At 33.7% G+C, this 16333-nt stretch overlaps 1 protein-coding gene across 7 annotated transcripts in view; it reads right to left on the bottom strand.

Moving 5' to 3' along the window:
- The window catches only part of LOC128029463 (protocadherin Fat 1-like), a 73065-nt gene extending 66011 nt beyond the window's left edge, over nt 1–7054 (bottom strand). For 2 of the 7 annotated variants that reach the window (XM_052617410.1, XM_052617416.1), the window contains exons 1-10: nt 6913–7054; nt 6582–6650; nt 6187–6350; nt 5939–5980; nt 5739–5828; nt 5560–5649; nt 4964–5086; nt 4475–4588; nt 4298–4391; nt 4056–4168 (exon numbers count right to left, since the gene is read on the bottom strand). In XM_052617410.1, coding sequence (XP_052473370.1) covers nt 4056–4168; nt 4298–4391; nt 4475–4588; nt 4964–5086; nt 5560–5649; nt 5739–5828; nt 5939–5980; nt 6187–6350; nt 6582–6650; nt 6913–6979 — 966 coding nt within the window. In that variant the 5' untranslated portion in view covers nt 6980–7054. Of the gene's footprint in view, nt 1–3419; nt 3970–4055; nt 4169–4297; nt 4392–4474; nt 4589–4963; nt 5087–5559; nt 5650–5738; nt 5829–5938; nt 5981–6186; nt 6351–6581; nt 6651–6912 lie in introns of those variants that run through there. The other 5 variants (XM_052617426.1, XM_052617296.1, XM_052617374.1 and 2 more) reach the window with 4 other exon arrangements.
- Between the last annotated feature and the right edge of the window lie 9279 nt (nt 7055–16333).

Here is a 16333-nt window from a genome sequence, read left to right on the forward strand (position 1 = left end):
TTCAAGAAACGTCTAAAGACTCATCTTTTTCGCCTGCACTTAACCTACTAACACCAGTACTTTTCCTTTTCTTGTCTTTGTTCATTTAATTAAAAAAAACAAAAAAAAAAAAAACAAATCCTGGCTATGCGTTCTATACTAGACTAACTGAGACTTGTCATGGCACTTGTATTCTGTTGTTGTTCTCTTGTTGACCTGACTGCGTCTATTGTTCTCATTTGTAAGTCGCTTTGGATAAAAGCGTCTGCTAAATGATTAAATGTAAATGTAAATGTAAATGTAAATGAAGTGGTAACTACACTGTAAAACATTTCACGTTGGTTAAACTTATAAACGAAAGTTCACCTGCTGCCTTAAAAATGTGAGTTAACTCAACTTAGGCCTACTCTGTGTTTCAACTCAAGAAGTTGTTTTACAGTTTATTAAACTAATGATCATTTGTTGTTTCAATTTGGTGCTCTGAGAGATAAGCAGAAACACAAGAACTACAACTGACTTCAGCCACATCCTTAGATGAAATCAACTGAAGATAAAATAATGCATTAAATCTCTGGAGACAGCCGCTGACTGGATTTGAAAATGTTTCTATTTTTGAATACAAATGCGTGGCGTTGCCAAAAACCTGAGAAAGATGCTTTTTAGAAGTTTAATGTATCACAACACCTTACATCAACAAACGACATGCAGCAAAATCCAGGCGACGGTTCAACTGCCCTACACTGTAAAAAATGATTCACTTTATTTACTCAATAAAATTGTTTAAAATGTTACATTCAATATTATTAATTAAATTTAACACTTTATAATTAATTATTAATAATCAAATTAGATGGTTACAACCAACCATTCAAAATGAGTAGAATAACATGAAAAAATTAATTAAAATTTTCACAAAAATATTGATTTTATTGAAAACAAAGAAACAAAAAACACTATGCTAAAGAATACTATGTTATACATGCCAGGCCAGTAGTTGGGGATCATGAAACACTATACATGTTCACATTTTTGTTGCTTAAATAGATATGATACAGGCATCATGTTCAGAAGTTTGTGTCTTCAGTCCCCCAAAAGTTATTGAAGACACCTAAGGTTCACAAACAGAATCACTGAAGGAAAAAAAGGTACATTTATAGGGTTACCATTATAGTGGTCCGTGTTTGCTTTAGTTGGGCTCTTGACCCTTTACTTTTTAATGTTACATTTTGTACTGCTGTTGTAACTGAATTATAACAGCTAGATTTGCTGACAGAATTGCGGTGGTCCTGGTTATAATCTAGCACAATCTTTGTTTGGCCTGAGCATTATAAATTGAGTCTGTTCTCGGAGACAAATTGACATTCATTAAAGCAACATCTGTAATTCTGCAATAGAAGACCTGGATTTTTATGTGAAATCCAGAGTTTAAGAATTCTGATTAAGAAAAAAAATGTGATGGAGAAGGGAAACTTTCTCTTTGGCACTAAGTGACATCAAGAACCAGCATATGATTCTCAAGAATGGTGACAGACAGCATGATGGGATCCATAAATTAGTTTTGATTGGTGGCACCCAGAATGCAGTGCAGCAAGATTTTTGATGGTCACCATTGTTGAGATTCTCAGGCTGATTCTTGATGTTTGTGTGCCTAAATAAAATTTTCTTTTTTTTTTTTTTTTTTTTAAATGTCCAGACCTTATGCTGTTCAAACATAGGACAACTGAAATCCAGACCAAATGCTGTCAAAACAGACAACACCACCTGATCTTACTCTTTATTGGCTTATCTAGCGGCAATCTCACAATTACAGCAACCAAAAAAAGTTTTGTTTGAAAGGTTAAGGGTAAAGTTCCCATTTACAGCAAACACTGACCACCGTAATGGTAACCAAAATTTAGATTATTCTCCTGCAGTGATTTTGTTTGTTAACATCAGGTGTCTCCAGTTTTGGTAGCTTGAAAACATGAGCTTTTGAACATGATGCCTGTATCATCTCCATGTAATCAACTAAAACATGACTTTGTAAATTACATTTTTGGGCTGTGTTTCTTAGTCGCCAACTACTGGCCTGGTATGCATAACATAATGTTCATAGTGTGTTGTTTTTCTTAAAGAAATGTTATTTTTTTGTTGTTGTTTCTATTTGTTTAAACTTAGCTTATTTTTTGTGCTATTTAACTCATTTTGAATGGTTAATTTCTAAGTATCTCATTTGATTAATTCTAATGAATTCTTATGTGTTAAATTTAATTAATAATATTGCTTGTAATCTGTTGCCACAATTTTATTAACTAAATATAATGTATTATTTTTAACAGTGTACACCAACTACACACACATTTCCTATCATGTATGCCTATGAAAGATGGTCAAACCAATCACAGTAGGTATGGGGCGGGTTAATTTGTGCCACCCCGCCTCTATATGCAGGCTGCAGCTGGGTGCTTCTCGTTTTATCCAACAAAACCGATATTTTTAAATATATTTTAATTAGTTTTTTCATGTTATTTTACTCATTTTGAATAATTTCTTTCAAGCATCTCATTTGATTAATTCCAATTAATTCTAATGTGTTAAATGTAATTAACAATATTGCTTGTAATCTGTTGCCACAATTTAATTGAGTAAATATAGAGTATCACTTTTTACAGTGTACACTCGCGGAGCACGGTCAGTGCAATAAATAATAATACCTGCAGACTTCAGGTTGAATACCAACTAAAATATAAGCACTGTGAACCAATGTGATATAACTATTTTAGCGTTTGAGGCTCTGGAAAACAGTGAATTAACGAGGGAAAAACGTGGTGTCATATTACATTCACGAAGCACAGTCAAATTTGCTTACATGCAATAAATTGCAACATTATTTGTTTATCATTACAAATAAAAAAAAAAAAAACTAAAACTCACCTTCCTCGCATTCTTTGTGTTTCTCAACACAAATTCGTGTAAGGTCTCCAGGCAGATGCATTAACTCAAAGACAACACATTTCTTTACGTTTCAATTTTCAATTACTTATAAACTTAAGTTCAGTATCCAAAACTTAAAATGACAATTTAAGTTAAAGAGGAAAAGTAAGTACATAAAACTTATTTGGGCTATGATGTTTCACAGTGAAAAAGTTTGTCCCCGCCACTGATATTTACTTGTGTACCTTATTTCCAAAAATCATCATTTAAAATGATTTTGAAAATAGTTATAATGTTGTGTAAAACTATAATTATGGACACAACCAATTTTGCTCATTGAGATATTTATTAAAAGAACTGTTATATCATAATTATACTGTCACACACACACACACTCTTACATATAGTTTGTATGAGCCAAGCATTGATCTGAATGGAGAGCTTAATTAATTAATTATTAAAATAATTAATCGCAGGATTCTGAAATCTAAAACTACTTTTATGAAGCACAATTAAACAGAGTCTGTTTTGTCTTTGGGGATTTAGAATCTTTAATTTTTTCATGTATAGCAAATCAGCTTTAATGAACGGCTAATTACAAAACTCTTGACACTGAAAAAAAGCAGAGCCTATAGAAATACTAAAAATGGTGAAAAATAACTGGCAATGATAAAAAAGGCAGTATCCATTAGCAGTTTTATGTCATCTTGTGGTCTGGGTCGTTTCCTTTATCTTAATTATAAGATGTCATTACATTGATATCTCCACTATACTGATTATGGTTTTGAATATTGATATATATATTCCTTTTCCAATGAACACAACAAGAAAGTAATCTCAGACAATTTAATCCAGTTATTTGAATCAAATCTGCTAATTTATTTGAAGCACCAAATCAGCCAGAAATCAGTTATCACGATTAAAAGATCTGGCATCTGTCAGATCATCTCGCATGTATTAAGCAAGGTGTGAAGAATGGACCCCCTGGTCAATTTTCGGTGGGTTGTCAGTCACATCCACAATGGTGACGAGTACAACAGCATCAGCCGTCTTACTGGCGTCATTCTGCTGAGTTGCCTGATTTTACAAGGAAACACTGTTTAGGAAAAAATATACAAACAAAGTAGTGAAATCTCTTCAGACTCATAAGAAACTTCTGATACCTGTATGACAACAGCAATCTGCCCTGTTTGCTCTCTGTCTAGTGACGCCGTCACAGAGATGACCCCAGTGTTTCGGTCGATCTCAAAGCTGTTCTGATATTCATTTGGAATGACTGAAACAAAAATATCAATATATGCTGTGTTATTATCAGAAAGGTAATTCAGATCATGAGTACATTTAATGATTATTTTATTGTTTAGATTAGGACGTAAGTGTGTTGCAAATCGTCCGTTACAGGTACCTGATGTTATGCTGTAAACTACAGGCTCGTTGATGCCCGTGTCGCCATCTTGAGCTTTTATGGGCTCAGGAGTGATGTCCGAGAAGAGTCCGACCTGTGCATGGACAGAAAGAGGGTTTTATTCATGTATTCAGACATGTATTTAAATCTTCGATCTTGTCCTCCAAGTTCATTTACCTGATTTTCCTCAATGGATGCCTTGTAGAGACAGTGATCAAAATAAGGGTTTAGGTTGTCAAAATCTACAATCGTTAGTGTAATTGTTGTTGTGTCCCTGAGTCCTCCTATATCCTGCAAGAAAATAAACTCCCTTAAAAATGGTGAAAAGTAATAATTTCTCCCCAATTGTGATTTATTGTAACCCAATGAAATGAGTTTCTCAGCTCATTCCATTTGAATTAAACTGTATCCAACCACTGACTTTACTTTAATTTGTACTATTAATGACATTGAAAATTATAGTTTCCAGACATCAAGACAGCTGTTCCTATATGGAAAAAAAGCAGCTTGGACATTCTGGTAAACATCTCTTTTTGTGTCCCACGAGTAAGTAGATGATGACAGAGTTTCCAGTTTTGGATGAGCTTTGCTTTATAGGCTAGAGCAGTATTTTGATGTTTAATAATGGATGTAAGACTAGAAGGATGTCAGAGAGTTTGTATTTACTTTAGCTTCCACCATGAAGACGTATTTTTTAACATCGTTGTAGTTCACAGGCTTAATCAACTCGATGTCAGCTGCATCGTATTGTGGGTTATATCTCACGCCAAAGTGTTCTGGTACTGGAGGCTGTTAACAGAAGTCATGAATTAAAACAGGGACATGCAGACACAATATTATTTTATTTCGTTTCTTTAAAAATTATTTGCATGCATCAATTCTGTAATTATAAAACATGAGATTAGACACATTCAATGCTTTAATAGACTAAGAGCCGTATTGTTATTAAATCTAGTTTGATGGATTAAAAGTCATATGATATTTATCAGATGAATATTAACAGAATAAGGAACGTGACATGAAAGTGCAATGGTTTTGTTTAGTAATGAAGATTTTTGTTTATGATCAAAGTGCAGAGTTCCCAAGACAAGAGCTCAACAGCATCTGTAAGGTTCACACAACAGTCGGGGCTTGAACACGGTCAAATCAAAAGTAGGATGCAGTTTCACTCATTTATTGTCTGACTTTCACTTTCACCATTAATGCACTTTTGAGCAAGCCTATTGCATATATCAGATATATAATAATCCTTCACGACTCACCAGCATAGAATATGTAACTCTTTTGTTTTCTGTAGTTGCATCCTTATCGATAGCTTTCACTCTCTGGCAAACCCAACCGACAGGCGTCCCCTGGAATGAAAGACACGATTTAGTAAGAGATGTGAGGGAACTCTGAGACCAAACACAATGCAGCTGTAGAGATGTGAGATTACACACACATCGGACACTGTGCCGGTGTATGAATTGGTCTGGAAGATTGGAGGGTTGTCATTGATATCCAGAACGTATAGTGACCGGATGTTTTTCGCCTGAAATGGAAAACGAAGACTCTATAGTCAAGGATATTTGCTGAATCTTTATTTCCATAATATGTTGTCTTTTTTAATGATTTATGATGTTATTGTTTAATTAAACATACCCCTCTTACACAGGAAACGGAATAATACAAAGCATCTGCAGACTAGAAAATATAAAACATACAAAGAGATTTATATAGAAAAATGCAATATTATCTATCTATCTATCTATCTATCTATCTATCTATCTATCTATATATATATCTATATCTATATATATATATATATATATATATATATATATATATATATATATATATATATATATATATATATATATATGCACTTGATCATTGAGTGTGGAACAAACCGGCTTTATTTCCTCAAGATCCAGTGGTTTAATGGTCCGTACAGTCGCGGTTGAGTCTCCATCAGAGTAAACCAGCTCCAAATATTGCAAACAAATGCTACAGCGATATGGCTCCAGAACCAGACGAACATCTGGGCTGATGTTAGTGATAATCTCTATATCTCCTGTAAGCCATATCAAATACACATTTAAATACATACTCTAAAATATACACACCAGATAATGTTTTTGCATTATGACTCATCATACTATTTAATTATTGGCTCATTTATCTAAATATTAACAATAAATTGAAATGGGAAACAACAACAACAAAAATATTATTTTACATTAAATATAATAATACAAATATTATATTATATTATATTATATTATATTATATTGGTTTATCGTACCTTCAAATCCCTCCTCGACTCTCCCTAGAGCGACATTACTTCCACTTCCACAGTTCACTTCTGTAGAACCTTAAACAACAAGCAGTTGGTTTCTGGAGTTAGTTAAATTCAGCAGCACACAATGTTATTATATGCAGTATATAGAAAATCAAGAAAAATTCAGCATTCAATTAATAAATTGGTCTGAAATACTGAAACAACTACAGAAACGGTGGCATGGCTCAGCTGCTGTTCTAAATTCACTGAAAATTGACTAAAACTAACACCACCTTCTATAAACATTTTCCCCTGTATTTTTTAACATTTATAGATAGACAGAAAACTGACTTACCAATAGCGCTCCTTACACTGTCAACATGCAGACAGGCTAAAATAACTAAAACACAGAATAAGGCCATGTTTTCAGTGCAGCTTGTATCTTGAAGTCTGGCAGTGAACAGAATGACTATCCTTGTGTAATATATATATGTATCTTTCTGAGCTGTTATCTATTATGTTAACTGTTTATGTCATAAAGAGTTATGGCCTCTACTGTAATCAGGTATCAAAGGTGCGTGATAGAGGCAAATAAAGCAAGATTGACAGCATATGTGACAGAATGACTGACACGAGCATATTTGACATGTTGAACATTTGGAACTTTACTTTATCTTGTTCTATAACTCATGAACGGGTTTCAATCACTAAGGTCTATTCTTGTTTATTATTATGAAGCCTTCTGAAATATTTAATTCTGATTGGACAGTCACAACCTTTTAATGTGAAATGGACTCTTAAGTTTATATTTGGCCACGACACAGCAACCAACAGGGTTTCTGTGGGGCTTTAAAAAGATTTTGCGACATTAAATGGGATTAAAAGATATTACATTTGATTCTTACAGGCATTACATGGTTTTTAACATAATTTTATATAAATGTATTGAATATAACCTTCACAATTTATACAAAAAAATGTTGTTGCAAGATATGTAGCGTTATGGGAGACCAATTTGGTAATTGTTTCTTTCTGAATCAAAATTGCTGTGATGAGGAGATGACACAGACATTTTGTACAGCGGTGGACCAATCTGAACCTAGGAACAATGGGAAAGTGTAAGTTCCAGCTGAAGAGGCTGGAAAACCAAAATGTTAAGACACGGTTGCAGCCTGTTAGAGGTAAAAATGTTGAGGGATTTTTTAGCGTTTGCAGCGTTGGGGACCATGAGAATCAGCGCTGTGAAATCCCACATGCATTGTGATGGCCTCAAATCAGCGGTGAGAGTCAGACAGCCTACAGTGACTGATAAATCTACAAGTAATAACCTTACGATGACAACTGATGTTGTAGTCACTAACATTACCGTAGCAAAATCAAGGAACAGTCAATGTTTCCTGATTCTGAAACCGTCAAATATTTCACTTGTGGCAAGGACAAAATCAGCTACATTTTAACATTTGGAGCTAAAATCACACATGCCTTAATTAACTTACACAGTAAATGACAATTGACAGAGACAAATGAAAAATGCAGTTTCTATGGCTCTTGCATACATGTATCTACTTTGAATACATTAAGTTTCACCATTTGAAAAGTTGACCATTGAAGTTGAAAAGTTGAAGCTGAGCTGTTTTGTGATTTATGAAACAATTATAAATAAAATCATTCTCTTTCTGAACTCCTAGGAGGCAGTGAGATTACATTTTGTTATAATTGCACACTTTTGATTTTGGTTAGCCTACAGTTACTGATTTGTTTTTTGGCACACACTTTTACAAAAGCAAGCTTTTTGAATAATTGTGGCTCTCAACTTAAACTAAAGTTCCTGCTAATTTTGAAATATCTCCAAATAAACTGACATTTTAAACTGCCTCCTGAGCCATTTCTAATTCAGTTCAGAGTGACATGTAGGACATGTATAAAGAAATATGTGTGTGTTAAATATCCGTGGTTAGTCATGGGTTGTGTATGGCATTAAAAAGGCATAAAATTAAATTTGAAGATACCTGCAGAAACCCTGAACCAACTTCATACGCTGTGCTTTATGCCTTTCTTATAACTCTGCGCTTTCTTTCTTGTTACATAATAAAATAATTCAATCAAGTCAAATCGGTATTTCACAGCAATTTATCAATATATTTGTTAAATTAATAAAAAGAATGAAGAACAGTCAACTGGTTTTTATAGTAAAATAAACCCCTTTATGGTGATACAAGTTTGTATCTGGGATGTTGTCCGGCTTTATTTTGCAATAATGAATGGTTATTATTCCTTCCTTAATAAATAAATCTGAAAAGCTTCATGCTGGAGTTTGGCCTGCAATTGAACAGGCAGTAAAGTTCCTCGACATCGATTAATGATTCACACCTGATACTGCTGGGATTTTTTAATGTATGCCCTATCCTATGTTTCTACTGCCAACACGGAAAAGGCCTTATCTTTACACTGTTTATTAGTTATGATCCTTGATCATCAGAACTAATCAGCATTGAGAAGATTACTTAGGTCTTTAGGTCACAGATTACAAGTTATCCTATTTAAAATGTAATATGTACTGTGATTTCAATTACTTTAAGAAAATAATGTAATATAATGTTTGAATTCTTTTTTTGAATACTTCTTAAAATTTCTGTTTTCAACTGTTAATCATTTGAAAACATTTAAACCAATATGAATTCACAAAATCACTTTGAGTGATGAACAAATAAACTTACTCAGTATAGAGAGTTTGAGTATATTGAAAAGAGTTATTATCTCATTAATTCAATGAAAACAGCAATCAAATCCAATTTAGCGACACATCAACATCATGAAAACTTGCACAAGAACTGACAAATTATTGATATTGTCATTTTAGTTGGGCAGTTTAAAGTGGTTTGATGTGACAATATGACGTTGCAAAATTCATATCATAAACGAGATAGAAGTGACATCCGTGCAAATCAGTTCATATGTAATGCATAAACAGTTATTTATATATCATTAATTAAAACTACTCAATAAAATAGTTTACATGCAAGTCCCTGTCTGCTCTCCATTGTGAGTGAAAGTAAATGACTCTGAGAAAAAGTTTAGTGTGCACAACACATACAGTAAATATCACTATAAATCAATATGATGTAAAAATGAATAAATAAATGAATAAAATGCATTTTATTGCCCCTAAAATGCATTTAGCCTTTTAGCATTTAGCATTTTTTTTTTTCTAAAATATATTTCAGTGAGCTTACCAGTTCACAATATATATTCAGCATATATTTATGTATATATTGTTGAGGAAAATATGCAATTGTCCTATTACATGTTTGCCTTTTTATTTATATGTACTACCTTTGTATTGTAACCACGTTATGCAATTGTTTATTAGAGAAGTGGTTTATTAAGAAAGACACCACACTTATATTGTAATTGTTTTATTAGAGAAGTGATTTATTAAGAAATACACCACACTTATATAGTAATTGTTTTATTAGAGAAGTGGTTTATTAAAAAGATACCACACTTAAATTGCTATATATAATATAATATATAAGCTAGAAAAAAATTAATGTATTAGTAAGAGCTTTGCTAAAGAAAAATGAAGAAAAAAGGATGTTACTGTAGAATGCTGTGTTGCAGACGCAGTGCATGAGGCATCTAAGAAGAAAGTCCAGGAGGAGAAAGGTGAGGAAATGGAAAGCTTCTTATAGGGAGCTTCTGAGGGAATTCCCCGACCTTATGACATCACCAGACATTGGAATCCACCTGCTGTCTATAAGGGACTGAAGGGCAATGAGGAAACCAGATGCTGAGGAACAGCTTCTCCTCTGCCAGCAGCCTTGCCTGTGATGCCTCTAAACAACCGAGCTTGCAAATTATTTCTCTTTTATTTTTATTTTTTATTTATATTAGTAATTTGTATGTTATGTATTTAACATATATACAATAAACGTATACTTAAATATAATTAAGAAGCTCGGATTTTATTACAAATAAAATAAGGTAGGAGGTGTAGGAAATTTAGCTCTGTGATGACTGCTTAACTTTTCCAGTATCTGTGTGTCAGTGGCGTAGCCAGGGGTGTACCAGGGTGTGCCCGTACCACCCACAGTGGCAGCTGGCACACCTAAAAATAGATGCAGAATTAGGAATTATAGTCTCAATAAAAAAAAGTTTACTAAACTTGGGCTATTTTTGTTTACTTAGAAAAAAAAATATATATTTTTTTTAAATCAACCCTTTCACAAATAGGAGCCTTTCCTGCACACTTAAGCTGCGCGAGCGTCCTGTACCTGTCCCTGCACAAGCAGAGACAGTGAAGAGATGTTCAGCTCAACTTCTCGCCTGTTGGATGAGAAACGAAACAGACTAAACAGTGACATACACATTTGAAAAGACAGAAGTAAATGTCAGTTCGTATAGGATGATTTTATTTTACCTTAAAATTACATCGACTTAATTTGATTTAAAAATCACCTGCTGCAGCACACTGAAAAAAGTGTTTCATTCATCCAATTAAAAAAAAATTAGGGTAATGATTAACTTGAGACAAAAGTTATTTCTTTTTCATTGGCTCAAGTAAAAAAATATAGATGTGAATAATTACCCTAATTTTTTTCTTTTTTAATTGAATGAATGAAACACTTTGCATCTTTGTTTTATTCGCACCAACATAGTTTTATTTAGTTTCACTGGTAAATACCTTTTTTTTTTTTTACCAAATTTAAAAAATAAAATACTGAATGCTGATTAAGAAACATCTTATTGAATGTGTGTTGATTGGATTGTTGAACTATGCAGTTATTGCATTTAATTTCACATGGTTACAGTTAGTCTTTTCATTTAAGGCCAGTTCTATGTAGTTTCAACCCAATTCAAAAACAAAAGCTAAATGCTGATGTCTGTACCATCTGTGTTTGTATTGAATGTAGTCTACTTACTGTGCAGTTACTGCTGATAATTTCAGATGGTTCCGTTTTTTTTTTCAATAGCCAAAAGCCAGTTTGGCCTATTTAATACCAAATAAACATCCTATTTACGCATACTTACATTCTTTCTTGTTTGTTGCTTAAAGAAAAAAAAACTGAAATCTGTATCTGAATCGGCAATAAAAAATCATGATCAGTGCATCACTAGTTCAAACTCCTTGAAATTAGCACTCCTAGACTTATACACTTTAAGTCACAAATGGACTTTGGAATTCAAAATAGTCAGTTTTCATGCTAAATTATGGATGACCCTTAGAGTTAAGACTCTGAAAACATTGTCGTTAAAGGTTCACTTTAAAGTGCAGTTGCTAAAATTGTTTTTATAATGTAACAGTATGTGAGCATGTTTTTCCCCTCACCGTTAACATTTTGAAAATGTTTTAGATTTGTGACTCTCAAACTGGGATCCCTTTGTGAATCACTGTTTTAGATAAAGAAACAAGTAGTTCAAGAAGTTTTGTTTTCTATACTACAAAAAATTATTAAATACCTTACACAAAAACAATTAAGCTGTGGGGGGCAGATTCATAAACATTGTGTTTAGACAGACAGCAGTATTCCACCGCTACAAAAAACCCTCCCTTTTTTATAATTTCATAGTTGAGACATATTAGATTAGTTTCATGTACAGTTCTGGTGCAGAGTCCCAGTTCTCTGGTTTCTGTAACTGATTGTCTTCCATGGCAAAGTTCAAGTACTCCTGCATGTTTGGGTCCCCACAAGGAATCATTGACAGGCTAGCCTCAGTAAGGGCATCCAGTTCAATTTGAAATCTGCAGTCTCTGGAGCCAAACCTATCGTTAAATAGAAAACATAAGCTTTTATTTTCATTTAAGCTAAAACACTAGAATAATACTTTCATCTGTTCATTACCAATGTATCACCTGTGTGGTAAGTAGTAGAGTTCATTGGGCACTCATCCTGAACATGCTGCTGCTCTTGAAGGGTGAATGCTGTGACTGTTCCACAGTCTCACACACTCATCTAAGTATCCTTTCTTCTGCGGTACAACGTACAACACTTCATTCAGTTTTTAAGAGCCCTCAAGCTAATGTTTACACCGTGTAGACTTGACATCATGTCCATGATTACAGGGTACGAGTGGACCTCGTTAAAATATTGAACACATTGATGCAGTATGTCTTGTGTTTCCATCTGGTCCGCGTTGTTTAGAAACTCCAAACATCGATCACATGTGAAGAAAAACCACGTTAAGCTGTTTATGTGTTTGCCACAAAACCTCCCTCGGCCGCAACTTCATTTATGCCATTTACTCCACAACCACACAAATTTTCTGAATTTACCGCGCTCAACAACAACAACAACACCATTCACCGCGTCACTTCCGGTGTGTGGTACGTTCCCTTTTCGTGAAAAATCTGTCATTGTAAATTTGTTTCGGGACTGGTAAAAGTGTTTTGCCTCTTGTTAATTTGTTTTCTAAAATGTAAATTTGTTTCGTCCTTGGTAAATGTGTTTTCCCCATGTGATTGTGTTTTATGGTAAGTAAAAATGTTTTCCAAAATTTAAATTTGTCTTGAGCTTCGTAAAAGTGTTTCACACTTTGTAATGTTGTTTTGCACTTACCGGCCACCGTAGTGAAAAGTCAAATAAAAGAGAAACTGTGTAAAATAGCAGGGCTAAATTCACTAAACATTTCAAAGACAAACTTCCTCATAACTGCTATTTTTTTATTGTATAAATAACACAAGAAAAAAAGTAAAGTCTATTTTGTATTTGCAAAAACTTAATAATTAGAAATGCTGCAAAGAATATTCTTAAAAATCATTGTAAATAACCTATCAAAGTTAGAGTCTTAAATCTCCAAAGATAAGATGTTCAATTCCTTTACTGGGTTTCAAATTAATTGTTGTAAATGAGTGTTGACTGAAGAAGCCCCATTAAGATGTCTTAACTTTTATGTAACAATAGTTTAGCGTATGTAGGAAGATGATACAGTAGCTAATGTATTTTTAAGAGTAATATATTTACTAAACATTTTGGTAAATGTTTACTAAATAAGTTGTCATAGTATAACATGTAACTAAAATATTTAGAATTTTATAAATATGGCATACCTTTTATAGGCAACTTTCAGAGTGTAACAGACTCCCCCATCTATAGAAATGATTAAAAGCTATTTAATAGACATATTAAAATACAATGGCAAGTGCTCAATTTCAAATGAATAGTGTGATTCTACACTTGAATCATGTATAATAATTTCTGTATATGTTACATCAGGGCAAACTGTTACTATAATTTAAGGGGTCATATGATGCAATTTCAATTTTGCGTTTCTCTTTGGAGTTTTACAAGCTCTTGGTGCATGAAGAAGATCTATGAAGTTGCAAAGACTAAAGTCTCAAATCCAAAGAGATATTCTTTATAAAAGTTAAAAGGGTCATATATTGCCCATTTTCCACAAGTTGATATGATTCTTTAGGCTCTTAATGAAAAGTCTGTAACATAGTTTGTTTAAAATTTCTCTATTGTAGTGTAAAAAACACACCCTGTAAAAAACAGCTCTTATCAAACTTGCTAATTAGCACATTATTAGCAAAGACAATATGCAATGATTAATTAAATTACATCATACTCACTGCTTCTGTAGTTGAGGCTGGATCATGAATGATTTGCGCGAACATAAACGCATTTAAGTCGATCAATGGTGCATTACCTTTAGATCCGAATGTTAATCCTCTGCGATTTCAGACCCTCATATGTCGGAAGTAAATGACTACTGCAAACAACAAAGCAGCTCAATCACTTATGATTCATGCTCGTCTGCATCTCGGGCTGATGACGTCTCACTCAGGGCTGAGGTAAGACACAAGTCCAGTCTGTGCTGAGATGCTGCTGTCAATCAAACAATTGTGGGAGGGGCCTACGACCATGTGACGTCACATGTTCACACGCTCAATTTGAGAAAGGGGAAAACATTTAACGTGATTACAAAAAAAAAAAGAAAAAACACTCGGTGGATTTTTATCTTTATATGGTAGTTGTGTACACACACTGCCAACACAGTTCATACAGCTTGTAAAAGTGCATGTAGCATTATGTGACCCCTTTAAAACTCTGCCATGCCCCCCTAAAACGCCTCTTTTAAACACGCCACCACATCTCTATTTCACTATGTGGAACTATTTGTGTAATGCCGCCCAAATGTTCACGTGAAGAAAGCATGGTTTCAGTATCTGCAGTTAGTATTGAAGCAGTCATGTCAGGGAGATGCTGTGTGTATCCCAAAAGCACTTTATTTGGCCTTCTGAAAGTAGATGCGTTAAGGAATCTTTAAGATTCAGCAACGCATTTTATGGATGACTATTTTGTGAACCTTGGAGAGGAGTGTGTGTGCGCGTTTGTGTGTGTGAGAGAGACATAGTGGAGTCGGTTGTCTTAACCGATCATGGCTTGTGTACATACGTACGAGCTTCATCACTGTGTCTGTCACGCGACTCTGTTCCTCTTTCGGGCTTGAACTGATGGTAAAACTAAGGACATTATTAACTAATAACATTATTAATTCATCTTTATTTTTATTTTGAAAGAAGAAGCTTGCAATTATGACAAGGGGCGTTATATTTCCAACGATTGCTTGCAATGATCCACTAGTCACAATGCACTGGGTCGGTTGGCTAATCATAGCAGACTGCACTTGTTGGACTTTGTAGGAAATTACGTGTTTAAGAGAGGCGGGCCATAGACGACCTTCAGTAATGTACAGTATTTGAAAAATACTGTGTTTTTTTAACATTAATGCATGTCATGATATTCTATTACACCAAATACACCAAATAATGATATTTTAAAAAAAAAAGCATCATATGACCCCTTTGAGCCAATTCGGAAATGAACTTATCTATGAGTGGAATCTAGTCAAGGCAGAATGTAAGGATTTTTAAGCTTATTTTAGCCATGCAAGAGTTGATTGGCTGGACACGCCTGCTAATTCAGTCAGTAAATTTAATGCTAAATGTTCAAGTCTGCTTTATTGTCATTTCTTCCACATGTACAGTACATACATCCAGAGAATCGAAATTGTGTTACTCTCAGACCCCCGGTGCACACAGAAAACATTAACATTAAAGCCTAAAAATCTAGATCAAAATATAAAATGTAGATTCAACTATACAATAAGTGAATGTTAAAAAAGACATATAATAAATTGAAAATAAAGTTAAATAAAAGCAGCGCAAGGCAAAAGGCAGATAGAGTTCAAATCAATGAAGTGAACAACAGTGCAGATAAAAGGTTTTTTAGTGCAAAAACAAAAGCTTATCACACAGATAAGATCTGAGAACGTTTTCAAATCAGCTCACTAGTTCAAACGGATCATTTCATCTTGCTAGGTAAGCTATGGATTCAAATAAACAGCAAAGGAGGATGTAGCTATTGCAAGGCTAGCTGCAATAGTAACTTCACATGCAAGTGTCATAAAAATATCCCCAAAATGGCACTTCAAGGGGCAGCTAAAGAGGCTACGCAGTCTGCTCATACTGATGGCAATGAAGATACTGACTGCTGTGATGAATGTTTCTGTGAAATATGGAGCTGTATTGTGGATACTTTTTGTTGCAGGTGAGTATCATTAGCTTTATATTCAATGTCTCTTTTGCTCCCATTTCTTAATTTACGTTCACTGTGGAAATCTAATTTGTTTATTTATCATTTATTCTATTTATTTTAAAATGTGTAAAAAGATTAAATTAATTTGTCCAGTGTATTTGAAAGCATAATAAATGTTGAAATTGAATGTTTTAATGTTATTATTTCTTTTCTTCTTCCATGTAGTTAATCAGT

This window comes from Carassius gibelio, chromosome A1, assembly GCF_023724105.1.
Source record: "Carassius gibelio isolate Cgi1373 ecotype wild population from Czech Republic chromosome A1, carGib1.2-hapl.c, whole genome shotgun sequence".
NCBI lineage: Eukaryota > Metazoa > Chordata > Actinopteri > Cypriniformes > Cyprinidae > Carassius > Carassius gibelio.